The 23,888-nt window shown below is 42.8% G+C and overlaps 1 protein-coding gene across 3 annotated transcripts in view; it reads left to right on the plus strand.

The window, feature by feature from the left end:
- The window catches only part of GLCCI1 (glucocorticoid induced 1), a 96,768-nt gene that overhangs the window by 41,225 nt on the left and 31,655 nt on the right, over nt 1-23,888 (plus strand). For all 3 annotated transcript variants that reach the window (XM_075062376.1, XM_075062375.1, XM_075062374.1), the window contains exon 3: nt 4,140-4,226. In XM_075062376.1, the coding sequence (XP_074918477.1) occupies nt 4,140-4,226 (87 nt within the window). The remainder of the gene's footprint in view (nt 1-4,139; nt 4,227-23,888) is intronic.

Genomic DNA, 23,888 nt, shown 5'->3' on the forward strand with positions numbered 1-23,888 from the left:
GCTGATGTTTTCCCGGAGGAAGGAATGACTGACGACATTTACCCAGAACCCCCGCGGACAATAATGATTCAACCTGAATTCCAAGGGGCGGGGGACTGCGGAACTATGGGATAGCTACGGAAGAGCTACCCACAATGCAACACTTCAGAAATCGACGTTAGCCCGGACCGTGGACGCACAAACGACTGTGCCTAGTGTGGCCGCATGAAATCGAATTTATAATATCAGTTTTATAAAACCGATTTTAGCTAATTCGATATTATCCCGTAGTGTAGACGTGGCCTAACTCTCCTGAAGGGCCATTGGCCCTTTTAAGATTAATGAATGAAGAAAAACAGACCTAATTATCAGCAGTTGATGTAGAGCTCCTTCCAAGTATCAGGTAAGTTCCTTTAGTATTGTACTTTTAAGTGACTGCTCCATCACTGCTTTAAAATTTCTACTGTGCTATGCGAAGATCACCCTACTACTGTTTTTTGGCCTTAATTCTTAGCTGAAAACTTTCAAAAAATTACTACCTTTTATAAAAGCTAGATTGGCTTCCCCTTTATGATGATTTGTATCTGGTTCTGAAACACCAGCTAGATGTAGTAGCTAGTGCAGACGACTGGTAGAAAAGTGTAGTTTATTTAGAATTTGGGTAAATTGCAGACGTGATGGTGCAATCTGCACCACTTCTGATCTAAGTGCAGTGGGAAGAATGTTTGGAGGTATGTATATCTGGCAGGCATGGAAAAAGCAGGGCAGAATTATCATACTCATTTTGGAGGAAACACCAATCTTCTCAAAATTGAGTAAATTAGAACAATGGGATGGTATAATGCAAATTGGGATTGAGGAAAGCAACCAAATATGTTATCGTCAGAGGTTTTTCCCCTCTATTTTGGTCTCCTATGAACAATTTCTCTCAACGGAGACTTGAACCCTGGACCTTCATATCCCAAAATAGCAGCTCACTCCACCTTTTTAACTTGAGAAGGATAGTGCAGAATTGTGTTATCCTGTCCTTTCCACACACATTTAGTTTAACCCAGCTGTCATATCTTGTTTTAAACCAGGGATCAGTAGCCTTTGGCACAAGGCTCACCAGGGTAGGCACCCTGGCAGGCCGGGCCGGTTTGTTTACCTGCCACGTCCGCAGGTTCAGCTGATCGCTGCTCCCTCTGGCTGCGGTTCACTGCTCCAGGCCAGTGGGGACTGTAAGAAAAGGTGTGGGCCAAGGGATGTGTTGGCCGCCACTTCCCACCACTCCTATTGGCCTGGAGCGGCAAACTGCGGCCAGTGGGAGTTCCGATTGGCCAAACCTGCAGACACGGCAGGTAAACAAACCGGCCCGGCCTGCCAGGGTGCTTACCCTAGCGAGCCGCGTGCCAAAGGTTGCCGATCCCTGGTTTAAACTGAGATTGTAAACTCTTTGGAGCAAGGACCATCTCTTATCTCTGTAGATAATAGAAGAGGGCCTTGATCTGGTTTGGACATGTAGATGCTACTGTAATACTGCTGCTGATCCCTTAGCTGTTACCACATTCTCTTTAAGCAGAAGACATCTGTAAAAACATAGTTAGGTCTTGCTTCTGGCCTGAACGGCAACATCCATGCTGTTGTGACTCATTGTGGTCTGATGTTGCTGTTACTTTATTTTGCTATTTAATATGCTTGACAAGTCTATAAATGAGGAAATTAGGGGTAATTGTAGGACAAGGATGTTAATGTTAAGCTGCCATGAATACACACTTTTTTTATAGAATTGAAAACAAAATGAAACTTGAAAAGGCTACCATAACAAGTAATACAAATAGAAAAAATACTCTTTGAAACAGGATGTTTTTAAGGCCTTCCTTCCCACACAGTTTTCGTGAGATGGGTTTAACAGTGTTTGGGGAGTAATAGATATGTTACCACTTTAGTTTACATATATTTGCAAAAACAGAAGTCCTGTTTGATTGTAGTAAGTGTGTGTGTTTGTTTTTAAAGGTTAGTCTTTGTTTGAATAGAATATACATATGAGTCTATGCTCATAGTATTTTGGGATGACAGAGTGCACACATTTTTACAAAAATGTTAACATTTGACATGAGGCTAAGACAGAGTTAGAAGCAGCAACGTAACAGTTCTGAGGGAGAGATGCTGGCTTGCTGAAGATATTCAAAGAGCTGCACATTATTTTAAGCCTTCAGAACCTGAGTTTTTTTCTTTTTTGCCTGTGTGAATATCGATTCTCTTAGAGTCAAATATGGTATTGCCTGACTTAAATGCTGCATTTGAGGAATCACTATAGTGTAGTGTCGCAAGCAAAGGACCCTGTTCTGTAAACTCCTTCACACACAAGTAAATTGATGCAATAGTCCTGTTAAGCTTACCGAGACTACTTATGTAAAGATACTCACATTAATAACCATTTGAAAGACTGATCTGATTTAGCAATATATCCACAGAAGAACTTTGAGGCAACTTAGGGGCACAGACGGCTAGGATTTTAGTAGAAAATAAGGTCAGAGGCAGACTGAAAAGAGTGCTAGACCTATGATTCAGTGAGTTGTTTGTTGTTTTCTGTGTCTCTCTTTCGTTATTAAACCAGTTGTTGTTTAAGTAAAATGTTCCAGCCTTTCTGTATCCACATTTCACATTGCTGCTGCTGGAGTTCTTGAAAGTAAATGTAAATTTTAAACTCTGTAGCTGTTGCTTTTGCTGTCAGTTACTCTTTGTTCAAGATAATAACAGACTGTGTGCATACAGTAAATGAAAATAGACTGGGGTAGACTGTTGATTCTTTTTCCACTCACTCCTCACCAGTAAAAAATGTACTCACTCCAGAATCTTGTCTACATTGGTTGTCAGTTCTGCTTCCCTCACCAATTAAATCAGGAGTGCAGAGGGGGGAGGACTTGATCCTGTTCCCCAATTTCTCTATTTAAACCCCTGCTGCTGCTGCCTCTGACTCACATAAAAATGTTTTAAGCAGGAAGGCTTCCTGTTTCTGCTGTCTCATGGGGCAATGTCTCATATTTTTTTAAAGAATTCATTTTGTACTGTTTGGCCTTCATCTTTTTATAATATGAGGATTAGGTTTACAATATTTTTATATAGTTAACAGAATTTACATTTTTATTTCTTTCTAATCTAATGTCTAAAGTGTTGTGAAAGCCATATATTCCAGGGTTGTTTATTTTAAATTGGAGCAACTTGTGGTGGTGGATTGTCTTTTTCATTATTTCGTATAATCCTGTAGAAATTCTGCTAGCTCCTTGAACAGTGATGAAAAATAGAAAACACAGCAGATTCCTTTCAGTCTTTTTGCTTTAAAATTACTGGGGTGTGATGGTTGCGGGGAGGTAAGGTCCCAATCCTGCAAACATACATGAGTAATTTTATGTTCATAAGTAGTTCCCTAAACTTGGAGGACCTACTTATGTGCAAAGATTCATGCAAGAGTGTTTCTCTGTGGAATCAGAGCCTTATTTTGTAATAAGAGAGAGGTCATGAAATACTGTCTGAGTGACAAACTTCTTTTTATGGAAGGCTTGAAAACCTGCCATAACTCCAGTATTTCCACATTTTCCAATGTGTAAACAACCACCTTAACTTTGGCTTATCTGGCTTTCAGGTATTGATGGTAATTGTTTTTTAAATTACAGTGTTCTGTTGTTCTCCCATTTAAGTTATTGATACATATTTACAACCTTAAATTAAAATTAATAGACTTTTGTGACCACACTGCAGCAAAGCATTTTAACTCTACATAATAAAAAGAAAGTGTCTGTTAGAAAAATTATAATTTCTGTAACTGCCATTCACTGTGCTGAGCTGAAGGGAGGTCATGAATGAATGAAATAAAGGTGGTGAAATGGAAGGACTTGATGGGAAGTGCAGTTACTGTTGAAGGGAGAAAATGTATAGAATTGTCTATATTTTCACTAACTAACTTCATATACATTGAGAACATTCTGTATGTCAGTTTTTGAAGTATACACTTACATGCATGTGCAGACAGTATCCTGAATGTTTCAATACATTGCTGGAAGATGAGACCAGTAAATTGTGCAGAAAGTTTCTCTTACATGGTGAATTCAGTATATTAATGTAAAATAGCAGCTAACAGTTGAACCAAAAACCTCACAATTGCTGTTTGTTTTCTTTAGACACCTAGCTGCTGGGCAGAAGAGGGATCAGAAAAGAGATCGCATCAGCGTTCAGCATCATGGGGGAGTGCTGATCAACTAAAAGAGGTAAATAGTTTTACATGAAGTAGGTACTCGACAGGCCGAAATTGTAATGCATTATTTAAAGTTTCACGCTACTATTTTGGAGCCTGGAAAGTCTCTGTGTGCACACCATCACCCATGCAGGTTCAGCCCCTAGTTCAAGACAGAGTGACTTTAAGGCTGCTTTAATTTATGCCAGCTGAACCATCTCTCCCCAGCTTAACCTTTTGGCCCTGGAGGAGGAGCGGAGTGGATGGTGTAGAGACAGATTTGCCATTTAGGAATTTTCCCTATTCAGTGAAAGTTTCCAGAGAGTAGTCTCCCAGAGAGTAGTTATCAGTGGTTCACAGTCATGCTGGAAGGGCATAATGAATGGGGTCTCACAGGGATCAGTTCTGGGTCCGGTTCTGTTCAATATCTTCATCAGTGATTTAGATAATGGCTTAGAGAATATATTTATGAAGTTTGTGGACAATACCAAGCTGGGAGGGGTCACAAGTGCTTTGGAGGCTAGGATTAAAATTCAAAATGATCTGGACAAACTGGAGAAATGGTCTGAAGTAAATAGGATGAAATTCAGTAAGGACAAATTCAAAGTACTCCAATTAGGAAGAAATAATCAGCTGCACACATTCCAAATGGGAAATGACTGCCTAAGAAGGGATCTGGTGGTCATAGTGGACCACAAGCTAAATATGAGGCAACAATGTAACACTGATGCAAAAAAAAAAAAAAGCAAACATCTTTCTGGTGTTGTATTAGCAGGAGTGTTGTATGCAAGACATGAAAAGTAATTCTTCTGCTCTACTCAGTGTTAATTAAACTTCAGCTGAAGTATTGTGTCCAGTTCTGGGCGCCACATTTCAGGAAAGTGTGGACAAATTGGAGAAAGTCCAGAGAAGAGCAACAAAAATAAAGGTCTAGAAAACGTGACCTATGAAGGAAGATTGAAAAAAATGGGTTTGTTTAGTCTGGTGAAGAGAGGACTGAGAAGGGACATAAGTTTTAAAGTACATAAAAGGTTGTTAAAAGGAGAAGGCAGAAAAATTATTCTTCTTAACCTCTGAGGACAGGGCAAGAAGCAATGGGCTTAAATTGCAGCAAGGGAAGTTTAGGTTGGACATTAGGAAAAACTTCCTAACTGTTAGGGTGGTTAAGCACTGAAGTAAATTGCCTAGGGAGGTTGTGGAATTTCCTTAAAAATCTTAAGTGATGAGCAGGTTAGACAAACACCTGTCAGGGATGGTCTAGATAATACTTAGTCCTGCTATGAGTGCAGGGGACTGAACTAAATGATCTCTCGATGTCCCTTCCAGTCCTATGATTCATACAATGAATGAGGTATATTACTTTTTAAGAGCTGAAGAAGTGGAGCAAATTAAGTCATAGCTGGTCATGATTTTTGAGGCTTGGTGAGGAAGAGGCTAAGTGATTGAAATCAGGAAATAGATGCAGCATTAAAATGTCAATGGGGATGGATATATTAATTAACTGAAGTAATGCTTTGTGAGTTCTCTCATTATGCTTAGATTTGGGTTATATTTCATTTTAAAAAAAACCCTATTGTAAACCAGTGTTAAGATTACAAAGTTTAGTACTCAAAAGTTAGAAAATATAAGAATTAAGGTTGTCTGAGCAGTGTGTGTTTACACAATTACAATTTTTTACCACAGTGCACAAGATGGATAGTGCTCACTGCCTCATTCAGTGCACCAGATGGATAGTGCTCACTGAATTAGCAGCTGTTCAATATTTTGTGTTAGCCTTATTGTTTAATGTGTGGTTGTAGGTGTTTTTTATTGCACTCTATTCAACTTTTGCCCTGAATACAGAATCATTAATTTCTTGGGGGCTTTTCTGTGGTGTTCATCACTACAGTATCTGAGTGCTTCACAAACTTTAATTTATTTTCACAACAACCTTGCATGGAGGGTGTGTGAGATATCACAGTTTTACAGACTGAGGTATAGGCAGATGAAGGTTGAAAGAGTATACTAACATTGGGAGTCCAGCTTGAAATGACTAGGACCTGATATTTCAACTAGCACTTTAGATGTTCAAACCACAGTTCCCATTGACTTCAGTTATAGCTGTGAATGTGCAGCACTTCTGCAGATCAGACCCATGTGGTCTCAAGTTTCACGCCGGAAAACAAAGATCACAAAATTATTGACTCCCTGTGAAAAATTTGTTTTCAGTGACTTGCCTAGCATCACAAGGGAAATCTCTGGCAGATAAATCCAGTTCTCTAGGTCAGCCTTCAGCTGCCTTAGGCATGAGACCATTTTTCTCTTCCTGACACTTTTTAACTAATTAGCTTCCTACCTTCAGATTTCTGTAACAAATGAGGCATGAGTCCTACAGAAGACAGCCTCTTTTCACTACACAACCCTGATTCATCTTCAGAGATTGGTCATTATTAGAGTTAGAACCTTTAGATGCATAGCACAGATCTTTGCCACTTGAGCTAACAATAACTGATGTGTTCCACACATATGGGTATGCATGCAGTCCCACGCACCTCAGGCCAGAGAATTTTCAAGTAGCGTCCATTGGTCCACACCTGTTCCCTGGGACTCCTTATGCTTATTATCGAGGGTATAAGGAGAGGTGTGGACCACAGGCGCCAACTTTTTCGGGCGCCAGTGGGTGCTCAATCCCCAGCCTGACTCCGCCCCTGCCCCCATTCCAACCCCTTCACCAAAGTTCCCGCCCCAGCTCCGCCCCCTCCCTGCCCCTATTGGACTCCTTCCTAAAATCCTCACCCCAGCCCCGCCTCTTCCCCGAGAGCACCACGTTCCCCCTCCTCCCTTTCCCTCCCAGCACTTGCTGCCACAAAACAGCTGTTTCGCAACGGCAAGTGCTCAGAGCTAGGTAGAGGGAGAAGTGGAGCCACGGTACGCTCAGGGGAGGAGGCGGAGTGGAGGCAGACGTGAGCTAGGGTGGGGAGGGGAGCTACTGCTGGTTGCAGAACACCCACCAATTTTTCACAATGAGTGCTCCAGCCTGGAGCACCCATGGAGTCGGCGCCTATTGTGTGGACTGACAGCCCCTCCAATTCCTTCTTACTGCTTGAATCAGAATCCTCTATGTGCAAAGCTTCATTGTCTTTCTACTTATATGTACTTTTGTACATAGTTCTAGAGTTTACTGTTTCTAATTCTTTAGAAGTTTTACAGTTAATGTAGAGTAGTTTTCCTTATCTCAGGGACCCTTCCCATTTTTCCTACCTTGGGAGAATGACTATGTGCAGAATCAAGGTTTTAAGAACTATGTCTCCTGCCTCCGCTCTTTCTCAGTCAGCAGTGACCATCAATGATGCCTTAACTGCCCTGGGGAGGTTCACATCTCTTCCAAGTGTGGCATTTGCCGCTCCTTTCCTTTCTTAACCTGAGAGAGATGATTGCTTCAATTGAGGGACTACCTCTTGCAAAAGGCCATGAGGCCCTAGGGGACCCCCCAGTACAACAGCTGCAGTCTGCAAGCAGCACTCCTCTGAGCACAAACTCTGGAGCAGAGGCCAAAGCTGTTTAGTCCAAGGACCGGTTGCCTTGCATGAGAGTAAGAGGCACTGTCATAGGAACCAGAGCAGATTCCCTTCTAGGTTTGCTCCTAAAAGAAAGGATCCCTCCCTGACTCTGTCACGGTTTTGTGAGTCCTTGTATACAAGTCCTAAAGACCTAGGTCTGCCTAAACCTCCCACCCCCAAGAGTAAGGTGTGAGAGAGAGAGGATCTGTCGATTATTGGCTCCAGCTCATGAGCCAAAGGATCAGCACCCGCTAGCATCAACAGAGAGCTCCAAGTTGGAGTCTTCTTCGACAGTACTTGACTCACTTTTGTAAGGATCTGCTGACCACCATGTCCATGGACACACCGGATCAGTTCTGACTACTTGGCACCCTTCACTCTGGGACAAACTGACACTTATAACTTTCTGGAGGATATTTGCACTATTCCTTACCTTCAGTCCCCTCTCTTTTCTGGATCTCGTCCTCCTAATGGACATCTTGACACCAGAACAGAAACCCACCTTAATGAAAAAGAGCTACTCCCCTACTCTGTCCATAAATTGGCATTTTCATCTGCTGTTACTGATGACATCCCAGATGTAGCCAGAATCTCCCTTCTTGTTAGTTGAATCCAACATCTCAGACAAGCCATCACCTCCACATACAGAGGCTAGCAGTTGGCCTGAAGAGAGTCTCTAGAATGTCTCGGACCCATCCTCCAGCCAGGCACAATTATCTGGGAAACCGATGGTACCCAATGCCTTGGGGGTCCCCCCTTTTATATAGCTGTTCCGTGGTATCCCTACTTCCCTAAAGACAGATTCCAGGCCATGAACAGCCTGATAAGAAAAGTCACCCACAGACTAGGTCTCTGGCTGCATCAACCTTTGCTGTCAGTTAGCTCATCTGCCTGCCCTGCGCATGAGAGCACAGGGAATCTCAGTAGTTTCCTTTTCAAGAAGTGCCTATACTGGACATTTATAGGACAGCAGCCTCCATTTCTTCTGCAAGTGCTGATACCTATGTGTATTCCAGTCATTGGTGACTGGTAAGCAGCATTCACAGGTGCAGGAATGCAGGAGGGTGTTAAGATGCAGGTGCTGTAGATGTCTGTAATTCTGCATCTTCAGAAGAGGCTTGGACTAAAGCATAATGCTTTGTGAAGATATAGATGGAACTCTAGGTTACTTACCTATAACTGGAGGCTCTTTGAGATGTGTGGTCCCAATTTGTATTCTGCTACCTGCCTGCCTTCTCTGCTTCGGATCATTTCTGGATTCAGAGTAGAGAAGGAACTGGAGATGCATTCAGTCTGCACTACCCCTTACGACCTTTGTAGTAAGTTTGAGGAGCAACATGGTGCAGGAATGGATCAGCGGATGTTACTTGCCAGTTCTCTGATCTCAGATGCATGGAGCAAATGCGTACCCAAATGTAGAATACAGAAAAGGACCACACATCTTGTAGAACCTCCAGTTACAGGTAACTAACCTCCATCAGTAGCAGGTTGTCATCCTCTTATGCAGACAACTCACTAGGGGGCAGGTGAGACATACCTGTTGACAATGGATTTCACAAATATTTGCTGACAACAGAGAAATGATGAGACTCGTGAATCTTGGGTTCCATTCCAGTTTCTGAAAGGGAGTGTGTTCTCCTGGTTACAGATCCTTCTGACCTTGTTTCCCTCCAAGCCAGATCCCTTCTTCCCCTGTACCCACCACCCTGTATCTGACCTTTCTTTTCTTTTTACTCCACCCCCAGCTCCCTATCCAGTCTCCTGGCCCAGCTAGTCCTAGTTTCCTTGTCTGGGCTCCCTAAGCTCCTCAAATCAGTTCTGCTTCTCACCCAACCCCACCAGGCTCTTTTCTCAGCCAGTCCCAGGCTCTCACTTTCCCCTCACCCCTAGTATCCCTAGGCCTCTAGGATAGCCAGTCTGTCAGTTTCCAGTTCCACGTCCAGTCTGTCTGGCTCCTAGTTTGCTCCCACCTTTTTTCCTCTCCTTGGCTTGAAGTTTCAGGGTCTTTGCCTAGCTAATCCCATTCTCTGCCTCCCAACAAGAGTTGGCTCTTGCCCCCCTCTGAATATAAGCCACATACCACCTCCTCCCGTCCTGCTTGGGGACCAGCAACGTGGGCACAGAGCACAGTAGAGACAATTTCCCTGCTCTGTTCCTGTGCTCAGTATCACAGGAAATGTCTACTCTGCAGTTAGACACCTGTGGCTGGCCCATGCCAGCTGACGGGGCTCACAGGGCTTGGGCTGCAGGGCTGTTGAACTGCTGTGTAGACTTCCGGACTTAGGCTGCAGCCTGAGTTCTGGGACACTCCCACCTCGCAGGATCCTAGAGCCTAGGCTTCAGACCAAGCCCAGAAATATATACTGCAATGAAACAGCTCCACAGCCTGAGCCACAGTCAGTTAGCATGGGTCAGCCGCTGGTTTTTAATTGCAGTAGATATACCCCCTGTGGCCTGCAGCTGCTGGCAGCAGCAGTTACAGGGAAAATCCTTCTCAGCCCCTACACCGCTAAGCTGGAGCATGCCCAGTACAGATAGAATCTTCAGAGAACTTAACTGCCAAATTCTGACAAGTATAAACTGAGATTTTTTTTTTTCCCAAAAGTTCGTAACTTGACTGAATTTGGGTAGTAAAATAAACGGCATATTTGGTTGGGCAAGAAACACATCTCTGATGTTGTTTCCTGCACCCCTTATTAATTTCAAGCTCCTGCTCCAAAGCGTGGAGGCATACAAGACCTTCTCAGTGAAACAGTTGTAAGAATTTTTTTAACATGGGCAAAATTAATTCTCCCCTAATTCCATTCTTTGAAACAGCTGTATCATTTTTGCTGCAACTTTGGTTAAAATAAAATAAGCCATTTTTGGCGGGGAAAATATCAACTGAAATGGTTAGTTTGACAAAGTTATAAGTACCAAAAACAAGGACGGCAGCAATGGAGATAAGTGTGAACCCTGCTAGGCAACTGTATTTCTGTTATGAGTAACATATGTGAAACTACCTTGTGTTTGGGTTTTTGAACTGTGTTCCCAATGTTCTTGACCTCTTTGGCAGTCAACAAACAGTTGACATTTTCCATGCTTTGAACGGACAGTTTGGTTTTTTCATTGCTTTTCATTCCACCAATGATTCCACTAATTCATACCACTTTTAGTTGGCAGGCATTGTGAACTAAGCAAATATTTGTAGGTACATTTTATAATTAGTTTTGTAGAGTATACAGTATGTGCTGTCCTATTTTTAAATTTCATTAGTAAAAATAAAATACAGTTGCTGAAAAGAACTAACCAGAAAAAAATAATCATGATTGAATACTTACATTAAGCTTAGGGAGTATTTTATTTAAAGGTACACTGAAAGTTTTTAAAATAATAGAATATGTAGGCTCAAGGTTCCAAATAAATTGTCTCCTAAAAATGACAATTTATAACGAAATCAGATGGTTAAAAATCACTCTGCTCTTGAGTCGCCTATTATGGTCATCTGCCTGGGTTCCCAGAACTGTGAACCACTGTTACCTCCTCAGCAACTGAGAAATTTGCAGCTGCAAAGCTGTGTCAGCTCCCTGAGACACTAGCTTGTCTGTCATGCTGGCAAAATCTTCAGCATTCTGCCAGTCCAAATCTTGCCCAGCAGGTAGCAGTCAGTAAACTCCAGTTCCTGAGTTCCTCAGAGACACCTTTCTGCAGTACTCAGTTCCTCTTATTGTAGCACCCACAAAACCTTACTGAATTTGATGCTCCTTCTGAAGGATAGTGCACAGCAGTTTTATTAATTTAACTGGGGTTGACAAACCTTCCACTTCAATCAAAGTACAGTAACTCCTCGCTTAATGTTGTAGTTATGTTCCTGAAAAATGCTACTTTAAGCAAAACGATGTTAAGCAAATCCAATTTCTCCATATGAATGAATGTAAATTGGGGGAGGAGGGTTAGGTTCCAGGGAAATGTTTTTTACCAGACAAGACTATTTTTTATTTATATATAAATACACACACACACACACACACAAAGTTTTAAACAGTTTAATACTGTACACAGCAGTGATGATTGTGAAGCTTGGTTGAGGTGGTGGAGTAAGAGGGTGGGATATTTCCCAGGGAATGCCTTACTGCTAAATGATGAACTAGCACTCAGCTGAGCCCTCAAGGGTTAACACTTCATTATTGTTGTAGCATCTCACTCTACAAGGCAGCATGAATGGAGGGAGGGGAGACATCATGACTGAGAGAGACAGTGACATATGTATGAGAGAGAGACCCACATACTCTGACCCCACTCTAACTACACTGCCCTTTTAAGTAGATCAGCAAGTTGCGACAGCAGCTGCTGCCAACAAGCTCCCTCCATCCTGAGCCCTGCCGTGTCCCCCTTCTGCTCTATGGAGATGGGGTAAGTGGGTGGAGGGGCAGGATGGGGAAAGGGATACTCTGACATTAGCATCTCTCCCCCCCGCCCCTGCACAGCAAGCAGGAGTCTCCCGGGAGCAGCTCCAAGGCAGAGGACAGGAGCAGCACATGGCAGTGAGGGGACAGCTGAACTGCCTGGCAACTGATAGCCTGCTGGGCGGCTGTCGCACAGGGAACTTAGGAGAGCGTTGAGCTGATGGGGGGGAGAGGGCTGCCAGTCCACCCTGGTCCGAAGCCCCCATCAGCTAGCTCCAATGGGCTGCTCGTTCTGCAAGCAGCAGACAAAGCAGGTGGCTGCCAAATGTTATAAGGGAGCACTGTGCAACTTTAAATGACCATGTTCTCTAATTCAGTGGTTCTCAAAGCTGGTCTGCCGGTTGTTCAGGGAAAGCCCCTGGTGGGCCAGGCGAGTTTTGTTTACCTGCCATGTCCGCAGTTTCAGCTGATAGCAGCTCCCACCGGCCGCGGTTCACCGCCCCAGGCCAGTGTGGGCTGCGGAAAGGCAGCCAGCACATCCTTCAGCCCATGCTGCTTCCCTCAGCCGCCATTGGCCTGGAGCGGCGAACCACGGCCAGTGGGAGCCGCGATCGGCCAAACCTTTGGACGTGGCAGGTAAACAAACTGGCCTGGCCCACCAGAAGCTTTCCCTGAATAAGCGGCAGACCGGCTTTGAGAACCACTGCTCTTATTGATCAGCAACGTAACAACAAAACATTGTTAACCAGGACAACTTTAAGTGAAGAGTTCCTGTATAGAGACGATGTATGGTAAAAGTATAACAAGCTTATTAACATAAGGATGTAAGTTTAAGTGATACCAAGTATAAGCAATAAGGATAGAAATGATTGCAAACAAGCAAAAGTAAAAATGTTTCTAAAACTCAACAAACTGGATCTTTTTATTCTGAGATGTTTGTCTGACCCCCACCATTCTTCCAGCTTGGCTGGCCCATTCTTTAGCCAGCACACAGAGCACTTGGTTTCAAAGCACTTGGTTTCTTTGACTCTTCAGGTAAAAGATGATTTAGGGGTTCATTCCCCTTCTTTATATAGTCCAGTAAAACTTTTAAATGTGTTCTTCTGAAATGTATCCATAGATAAAGTTCCTTTCTCCTGTTTGGTGTAGACATCATACTGGCGTCTCTCCTTTTTGTGGGGTTTTTTTTAGAATTCAAATGATCTTCCTCCAGTCTCCGATATCCATTGTCTTTTGGCCACACCTGACTTTACACTGGAGAGACACTCAAGCAGGCAGAACCACATTCTTCCATCTAGGGGGGAAAAAAAAAAGCTGGTTTGCTTCCTTGGTCTGTTTATAGACTCCAAAACGCAATATCACCAAATAGCCCATAATTTTACATATAGCAGTAATACATACATTTCACAATTACTTTAATCACCAGTGTGTCCCCAGTTCACATATACCTTACATGATACCTTTTAGACATTAGATTTAGATTATGACAGCAGTGAGTTGGGGTACACTGCGCTGGTCAGGGCAGCTGAAACTGACTACTAGATACCAGAGAGCCCCTTGCTTTCTGACATTGGGGTGCTCTAGGGTCACGCTTACCATGACACCTGAGCTAAATTTCTGTTGTTTTTTTCCCCCCATAGGAACACTTGAGGAATATCACCATCAGCTCAGTGCAGTGCTGTAGGTGAAGCTTTTTATTCTGTTTTAGGTATAGTGAGGCAGTCAGTTATTGCAAGACACCCCCGAGTCTGAACTTGCATTTTGAATGCTTGAGGGCACTTTTTCTTTTCTCCTCCTTAAAGATTGATCTTTTTGGATTCAAAACGGATCGTTTTCTTTTCAGCCAATTCTCTATACCTTGTCATTATAATAACGAATGCTGTTTAATCAAGAGTTAGTGATCGTTTTTCAGTGTGGTTTTTTTTGCTTGTTTGTTTATTTGGGGATGTTTGGTTAAAAAAAAATTGACTAGAGCATGGGAGTTTCTGGTATGTTTATGTCTGTGGTTGTTGAACATAATTTTTCTTCAATTTTTTAACACTGTGCCAAATTGAGGAATCTTTGCCTAATTAAATTTCCTTAATTCACCTCAAGACCCTGTCAAAAATGTTGTGACATTGGGATGAAGTCCTTGGTAGGGTAATCAATCGGGTATACTTGGTTTTAATTCATTTTCTGTGAAAATGAGCAAATACTTTCTTTGAAGAGGACAACATTTCTGAAGTGGCCAAATAATATTGAAATTATAAAAAAGTTCCCATAGGATCATAGTGATAGTACTTACAGCTTATATCAAAGCAAACAGTGAAATTTGATTATATTTCAACTCTCCAAATAGTGGTGGGCTCAAGACTTTTGTACTGGCACAATTTTGAAAAAATAATGCAGCCTACAAGCTTCTCTGTAATAAAAAATGACATCTTTTCTTTATTCAGTTTTTCTCCTCCCTCAATTATCTTCTCTGCCTGTTATCTCCCATTGGAAACTTCTCCTGGAAGCCATCTACAAACTAACTTGAACCACTGGCACTCATGGTAATCATCACTATCTAATGTGTCCGGTTGCTATGGTAATGTAGATATGAGGATTTTACATAAAACTTTCCCTCCATTTTTTCTTTAATTTTAATTTTTATCCGGTGAGAGTGAAACAAACTGAAACTCATTTGAGTCTCTGACATTGAATTTTTTTAACTGCAGCTATTACCATCTCTGAAAATTATTCATTGACAGCTTCTGTTGAAGTAGTACAAAAGATCCATCAAGAAATAGCTGCCTAAATTAAAAAAATCTGTATCCAAAGTTTCCAGCACATTATTTTATTTTCAATTTTTGGAGGTTTATGCCAGTGGTCCCCAACCTTTTTGTCTGGCGGGTGCCAGACGAAGGACCGTGGCGGCGATAGAGCATCTGCCAAATCCCTGCGGCATTTCTGCAGCGACTCCTCTTGATGACATCGTTTGTCGGAGACCAGCGGCGTCATCGAGAGGCATTGCCACCGAAATGCCACAGAAATTTGGCGATGACACCACTTGTCAGCAGCAAGCAACGTCATCGAGAGGCAATGTCAAAATTCAGCTGCATTTCGGCTGATGCTCGACCACCGGCCAGGACACGGGCGCATTTAGATGCACCCGCGGGCGCCATGGTACCGCGTTGGGGACCGCTGGATTATGCCATATAGAAAATGTAGGATTTAACAAGACTTAATTCAGGGGCCTAATTCTTATTTGAAAGCTCGTTCACACAGCTTAGTTAGGCACTGCTTTGAGTGCTGGTCCCTATATATATTCCATTGTGGGTACGCATATGCCTGAGACTGGAGAATTGTAGCTGGTAGTGTCTGTTGGTTCATGCCTGCACCCTTGCTTTCTAATACATTGTCATTTTGTTTACCTGGAGTGTCTGCAGGCATGGAGCCTTCAGCTCCCTTTAGCCACGGTTCATCGTTCCCAGCCAATGAGAGCTGCGGAAAGAGCTCCCATTGGCTGGGAACAGCGAACCGCGGCTACGGGGCTCCATGCCTGCAGACGCTTCAGGTAAACAAAACATCCCGCCAGGCCGGAAGCCAAAGTTTGCCAACCCCTGAAATATAGGGTCGGCTTATAAAGAGTCACATGGTTTTTGCTATTTTTACCTAACCTGCTTGGGGAGTCAGCTTATAAACAAATGGGCTAATGAACAAGTATATACGATATGTTACTATGCTGTGGTGTCCACCTAGACTTCAGAGGTGAGATTCAATAAGCAAAAAAATGACATCAGTGAATATTTGAACAAGGATCATGACAAATATTGCAGTTATTTGTGAGATAGCAGATAGCATGATTCTAACTATTTTGTAAATGTAACAGTATTAAAATATTCTGAGATAGGATCAACTTCTTAATAATTGAAGTCTGATCCCATAATATTTATATTTGTCAGTGTGGATGGAAGGAATAAGCTTGCAACTTCTAAGTATAAAGATATTGATCGTGCAAAAAAGGAAACCCACAGCTTCTGTGGTAGCAGCAAATAGATTTTGTAATTTCAGGAAATTAGCAAATCTAGGAAGAATAGATTGTCAATGTAATAACATATTTGGTCTGTTTCAAGACATTTGGCCATCATAATTTGAATGCTTAACAGAAAAATGCAGATTAGTTTGTCATACTATTGTTTTCTGTGTCCTGAAAGAGCTGATACCTCTTTGTCTGGTACTGTTCATTTAATTGTTCGTGTGTGTGTTGTTGTTGTTTTTTCCCTCTGATTTGAATTTTGCCTTACTTTATTACTTGTTTTCTGTCCTACATTTTTCAAATATGTCAAACAGTCCCAGTGGAAATGTGGAATGACTATTAGCTTGGAAAGAAAAGTTTGAAAATTTCCTTAATGATTTGACACTTTGTGGGATTTGAAATAGGTGAAGACCTAGTATTTAGACATCTTTATACCACAGCAGATATAGCCTTGGGATGCACATTTCAGAGCATAAATAGAAATAACTTACTGTTCTTCTTTGAAGAGTGTCCTGTGGGTGCTCCACTTCAGGTGTCTTGGCGCCCTGCACTTGTAATCAGAGATTTGTAGTAGCAGTGTCCAGTTGAGCCGTACACGTGCCATAGCTGTCTCGCGCCACTCCAAGTGGTTACATGTGGTGTGCAGCCAGCCCTCCCCCAGTTCCTTCTCTACCACCTTTGGCTTGAGTCAGAGCGACAGCAGCTCTGTCTCTTACCTCAGATAAGCTTAATAGTTTGTAGTAGTTCCTGATAGTGTTTATGTTTTAGTTGTAGTTAACTACCCTATCCCCTTGTCCTTTACATCTTATATTTTACTTCTATTTCTTTCTTCTTAAAAAAAAATATATCTTTCTGTTTCCACACGTTCCAATTCCAGAACCATTCGGAGACAGTCTGTCACTATACTACCCAGTCTGGAACACCATCACAACAGACAAATGGGTTCTAGAGATTATCTAGAACGGCTTCTCCATCCCCTTTATTTCTATCCGACCTACTCACTCCCCCTCCCTGTCCCTCTTTAAGGACCACTCTGATGAACATCTATTGCAACAGGGAATAAACCACCTCTTACAGTAAGGTACCGTGGATCCCATACCATCTCAACATAGGGGGAAGGTTTTTATTTCCATTACTTTCTTACTCAGAAGAAGATCTGCAGGTGGAGACCTGTCTTGGTTTTATGAAAACTCAACAAATTAGTGACAATGGTGACTCTATACACAGTAATTCTGGTATTAGAGAAAGGGGATTGGCTCTTGGCCCTCGACTTTCAGGACACTTATTTTCATATTGCCATTCACCTGTTACACAGAAGATTCTTAAGTTTCACCCTAAGGCATCAACGTTTCCAATACAGAGTACTACTCTTCGGCCTGTCCACTGCCCCAAGAGTTCTTTTCCAAGATTCTCACTGTCGTTGCAGTTCACCTCCACAAACAAAGAGTGATGATATTACCATACATAGATGACTGTCTGATAAGGGCATCAATGCAGTAAGGAGTGATAAACGGCATGCAGACCACGATTACGCTGTTCACGGACCTCAGATTGCAAATAACTGTACCAAAGTACCCACTGGTTCCTGTTCAACTGTTGGAATTCATAGGGCTGTCTCACAGCAATGTTACCCCAACAGCGCTTCCTAACTCTAATCAACCTAATTTCAGTGGTGATGGACAGCCCACAAACATCTGCCAGAACATGTTTACAACTCTTGGGGCACATGTTGGTGACAATGTTTGTTGTAAAAGATGCCAGACTCCACATGAGATGCTTACAGGCCTGGCTTTGAACAGTGTATATACTGCCTGCCCCCCCCCCCCCCCACACACACACACTCTCTCTCTCTCTCTCTCTCACCAGACACTTCACAATGCCATGCAAGGTAAAAGACTCACTAACACGGGGGACACAACCATAGAACATCTGCTCAGGCATCCCTTTACAACAAAAATTTCCACCTATGACCGTCATGACAGATGTGTCCCTGGTTGGTTGGGCACATCTATGGGACAATACGATCCAAGGCCGCTAGTCCCCAGCAGAGTCCAACCTGCACATGAACTTATTGGAGCTAAGGGCAGTCCGAAATGCACGCGAGCACTTTCTCCATTTAATCAAGAACAATGCCATCAAGATCCTTATGGACAATATAGCATGCCTGTCCTATATAAATCGCCACAGAGGAGCACGATCATACCCCCTATGTACAGAGGAAATACACCTCTGGAATTGGTGCATCATCAACCACATAGAGATATCGGTTTTCTATCTGCCAAGATGTCAGAATACAACAGTGGCTCAACTAAGCAGGGATTTTTCCACAAACCCACAAGTGGAAGATGGATCCCAGAATTCTAAAAGCCTTATTCAATCTATAAGGGTTCCCCACCATAGATCTCTTTTGCAAAAGGTCAGAACTCCAAGTGCCCACAATATTGGTCCCAGGCCAGATTGGGAAATCACTCACTAGGCGATGCTCTCCTCATAAAATGGGAGGCACCACTGATGTATGCATTTCCTCTGACCCCATTCCTGAGCCGAGGCATCCACAAGATCAGGCAGGACAAATCCAGGATCATTCTCATTGCACCCACATGGCCTAAACAAATGTTCCCAGACCGGTGACAGATGGCGGTGATACCATCTCAAACCCTTCCCTTAGTGCCTCACCTTCTGTCAGAGAATGTGAGGCGTGTCCATCACCCCAACCTCAGAGTACTCCATCTCAAGGCCTGGGTTTTCCATGGCTGATGTGGGTCAAGAAGGACTGTTCTGAGGACGTGGAAGACGTACTACAGAACAATCTGAGAATAAGCATAAGAAAGACATATATTCATAAGTGGAAATGATTCTGCACTTGGTGCCAGTACAAATAGATCTTTCCACAGTCAGACCCACTACTAAGAATCCTTGACTATATACTGGGGTTTAAAAAATCAGAGCTATCCACAAGCTACGTCAGAGTACATTTGGCTGCCATCACCTCCTTCCACAACAAGGTGGACAGAGTCACTATCTTTGCTCACCCGACAATTACATGCTTTCTTAAAGGCATAGAAAACACTTATCCCACACTAAGGCCTGGTCTACACTACGAGTTTATCTCGAATTTAGCAGCGTTAAACCGAATTAACCCTGCACCCGTCCACACAACGAAGCCCTTTACTTCGATAGAAAGGGCTCTTAATATTGATATCTGTACTCCTCCCGGACGAGGGGAGTAGCGCTGAAATCAGTATTGTCATTTTGAATTAGGATTAGTGTGGCCGCAATTCAACGGTATTGGTCTCCAGGAGCTATCCCACCATGCAGCATTGTGACTGCTCTGGACAGCAATCTGAACTTGGATGCACTGGCCAGGTACATAGGAAAAGCCCTGCAAACTTTTGAATTTCATTTCCTGTTTGCCGAGCATGGAGCGCTGATCATCACAGGTGACCGTGCAGTCCCAGAATCAAAAAAAGAGCTCTAGCATGGGCCATATGGGAGATACTGAATCTGATCTCTGTACAGGGAGTTGAATCTGTTCTATCAGAACTCCGTTCCAAAAGACACAGTGCCAAAACATTTGAAAAAATCTCCAAGGCTATGATGGACAGAGGCCGCAACAGGGACTCAACACAGTGCTGCGTGAAACTTAAGGAGCTGAGACAAGCGTACCAGAAAGCCAAAGAATCAAATGGACACTCACGGAGGGAGGGGTGACTGACAACTGTAGCTATCCCACAGTTCCCACACTCTCTGAAAACCATTTGAATTCTTGGCTGAGCTCCCAAAGGCTGAAGAGTCCAAAACATTGTCGCAGGTGGTTCAGGATATATTGTCGTAGCCCCCCTTCCCACCCCCCCCCCACCCCACCCACCCCCCCGTGAAAGCAAAGGGAAAAGAATCGTTTGACAGAAATGATGGATATCAGTCCTACTGTACCGTCTGCCATCCGCAAGGCAAGGCAACGGGATGCCGCTATGTAGCACTGCGTCTGTCAGCAGCATCCAGTAGACATACGGTGACAGTGAAAAAAGGCTGAATGGGCTCCATGGTTGCCTTGCTATAGTGTCTGCCCCAGCAATCCAGGGAATAGAGCACGAAATATTTGTCTGCCGTTGCTTTCACAGAGGGAGGATTGACTGACGACATTTACCCATAACCACTCGCGACAATTTTTTGGCCCCATCAGGCATTAGGATCTCAACCCAGAATTCCAATGGGCGGGGGAGACTGTGGGAACTATGGGATAGCTACCCACAATACAACGCTCTGGAAGTCGACGCTAGCATCGGTACGTGAACGCACACTGCCGAATTAATGTGCTTAGTGTGGCCGTGTGCACTCGACTTTATACAATCTGTTTCCAAAAATCAATTTCTGTAAAATTGGAATAATCCCGTAGTGTAGACATACCCTACTCCCATGTGGGATCTCAACCTTTTTCTACATGGCCACATGGGAAAACTGTTTGAACTCCTTGCAACTTGCTCTTTGTTGCACTTATCAGTGAAGGTGGCTTTCCTTATTGCCATCAAGTACGCAAGACAAGTGGGAGAATTTGGTGCCCTAACAGCACACCCACCTTATACTACATTCTTTAAGGATAAAATAATCCTGTGTTCGCATCCTAAGTTCATACCCAAGGTTGCCTCTCCTGCTCATCTAAATGAGCCCATTTACTTACCTATATTTTTCCCGAAGCCATATGCTGACGGGAGGGAGGCCTCACTCCATATGCTAGATGTTCAGAGCATTAGCTTTCTACATAGAACAAAAACATGCAGAAAATCATCTTGACTATTCGTTTCCATAACAGAACGCTCAAAGGGCCAAACAATCTCAAAACAGAGTGTTCAAATGGATATCTGGGTGTATCCATTTGTGCTACCAAAACAACAATCTGCAATCCCCACCGGGAATTTGCACGCACTCCACCAGAGCATTATCAACATCTGTGGCCTATCACTGACATTTGCAAAGCAGCTACCTGGGCATCAGCCCATACTTTCACTAAACACTATGCTTTGGAACAACAATCAGCAGCAGATGCTCAGTGTTATCCACTATCAATAAACCAACTCCAAAGCCCCTTCCCTCCACTGAGGGGCACTGCTCTACAGTCACCTAAAGTGAAGCACCCACAGGGACGCTTTTTTTTGAAGAAGAGACGGTTACTCACCTTGTGCAGAAACTGAGGTTCTTTGAGGTTCCACTACCTTCCCTCCTCCCCTCTGCTTTGGAGTTTCACACCAGTTCGCTGGGGTAGAGAAGGAACTGGGGGACAGATGGCTGTGCACTGCTATATAACCACTCAGAGCAGTGTGAGGCAGCTCGTGTGTGCATATCAAGGGAGACTACGACAGGCTGGGGAAAGTGCGTAAGGAAATGGAGGGTCAGGTGATCTTCAGTGGGATTCTGCCTGTCCCCAGAGGAGGAGAATGAAGGTGAGACAAGTTTATGATGATCAACAGATGTCTCAGGCAGTGGTGCAATAAGGAGAGCTTTAGGATGTTTGACCACTGGGAGGCATTCATGGGCAGAGGACAGTTCTCATGGGATGGACACCATCTGAGTAGGGAATGAAATAGACTTCTGGGATAGAGACTGGCATAAATCAATAAGCGCTTTAAACTAGGAACTCAGGGGAGATGGTTGGGAGATTCTCATGAGATCTCCACACCTGATTTTAACATTGAGAGAGTGGAAAATCAAGTATGAAATGATACAGCAATGGAGAAGGGAACAGCAGTGGGTAGGAGAATGAACATCATTAAAAGGAAGTATAATACTGATATAGTGAGATAGGTGATACTCGCAGTAGAATGACAGCACTTAATCGGGTGAGGAATGTTGGTGAAGCCAAGCAGCAATAATTGAGATGTTTGTAGACCAATGTGAGGAGCCTGGGTAGCAAAATGGAGGAACTAAAACTACTGGTGCAGAAACTGAAACCAGATATTGTAGCAATAACAGAAACCTGGTAGAATAGTAGCTATGACTGGATTACAGGTATTGAAAGGTATGCTGTTCAGGAAAGACAGAAATAAAGGCAAAGATGGTGGAGTAGCATTGTATATTAATGATGAGGTAGATTGTAATGAAATGGGTAAGACAGTCTATTTTGGGGCCAAAATCACATTAGGGAAGAAAGCTGCTGAAGGTTCCCCAATATAGTGCTTAGGGTGTGCTACCGACCACCAGGATCCGATTTGGATACGGATAGAGACCTCTTTAATATTTTTAATGAAATAAATACTACTGGGAATTGTGTTATTATGGAGACTTTAACTTCCAGATATAGATTGGAGGATAAGTGCTAATAATAATAATAGTGGGGCCCAGATTTACTTGCATGTGATAGCTGATAGATTTCTTCACCAGGTAGTTGCTGAACCAACAAGACGTGATGCTATTTTAGATTTTGTATTGGTGAATAGTGAGGACCTCCATAGAAGAACTGGTTTTAGGACAGCCGTGGTTTGAGGGATCATGAGCTAATTCAGTTTAAACTAAATAGAAGGATAAATAAAAATAGATCTGCAACAAGGGTCTTTGATTTCAAAAGAGCTCACTTTAAAAAATTAAGGGATTTAGTTAGGGAAGTTGACTGGACTGAAGAACTCAAGGGTCTGAATGTGAAGGAGGCTTAGAATTACTTTGTCAAAGTTGCAGAAGCTATTTGAAACCTATATCCCAAGCAAGGGGAAAAATTTAATAGGGAAGGGTTGCAGATCAAGATAGATGAGCAAGGATCTCAAACAGATGATTAACCTCTTTGAGGTTAGAATGTGTAGGGATCAAGTGAGAACTGCTAAAAGCCAAGTAGAATTGGACCTTGCAAAGGGAATTAAAACCAATTGTAAAAGGTTCTATAGCTCTACAATAAGAAAAACAAACAAGGAAAGAAGAAGTGGGACTGCTAAACACTGTGGTAGATGGGGTAGAGATTAAAGATTGTCTAGATATGGCCTGATACCTAAACAAATACTTTACCTCAGTTTTTAATGAGTCTAATGAAGAGCTTAGGAGTAGTGGCAGGGTGGCTAATGGCAACGAGGATATGGAGGTAGAAATTAACCACATCTGAGGTGGAAGTCTAATTCAAACATCGTAATGGGACTAAATCGGAAGTTGGAGGGAGGCAGATAATCTCCAACCAAGAATATTAAAGGAAATGGCACATGAAATTGCAAGTTCAATAACAAGGATTTTAATGAATCTGTAAACTTGGGGGTTGTGCCCTATGACTGAAGAATTGCTAATATTGTTCATCTTTTTTAGAAAAAGGTGGTCCAGGAAACTACAGGCCTGTTAGTTTAACCTCAATTGTATGAAAGGACTTGAAACAAATTTTGATAGAGAAAGCTGTTAAGACATAGAGGTAAATAGTAATTGGGATAAAATACAACATGATTTTAGAAAAGGTAAATCATGACAGACAAATATGATCTCCTCCTTTGAGAAGATAACTGATTTTTTTATTTTTTTTTTAGACTAAGGAAAGGCCGTAGATCTAATCTACCTTGATTTCAGTATGGTATTGGAGAAGATGGGGTTTAATCTGAGAATTGAAAGGTGGATAAGGATCCGGTTAAAGGACAGACTACAGTGGGTCATACAGAAAGGTGAACTGTCAGACTGGAGGGAGATTACTAGAGGAGTTCCTCAGGGATTGATCTTGGGACCAATCTTATTTAAGATTTGTGTTACTAACCTTGGTACAATAAGTGTGTGTGAATAAAATTTGTGGATGACACAAAGTTGGGAGGTATTGCCAA

The sequence above is a fragment of the Chelonoidis abingdonii genome, chromosome 2 (genome assembly GCF_003597395.2).
Source record: "Chelonoidis abingdonii isolate Lonesome George chromosome 2, CheloAbing_2.0, whole genome shotgun sequence".
Lineage (NCBI taxonomy): Eukaryota > Metazoa > Chordata > Testudines > Testudinidae > Chelonoidis > Chelonoidis abingdonii.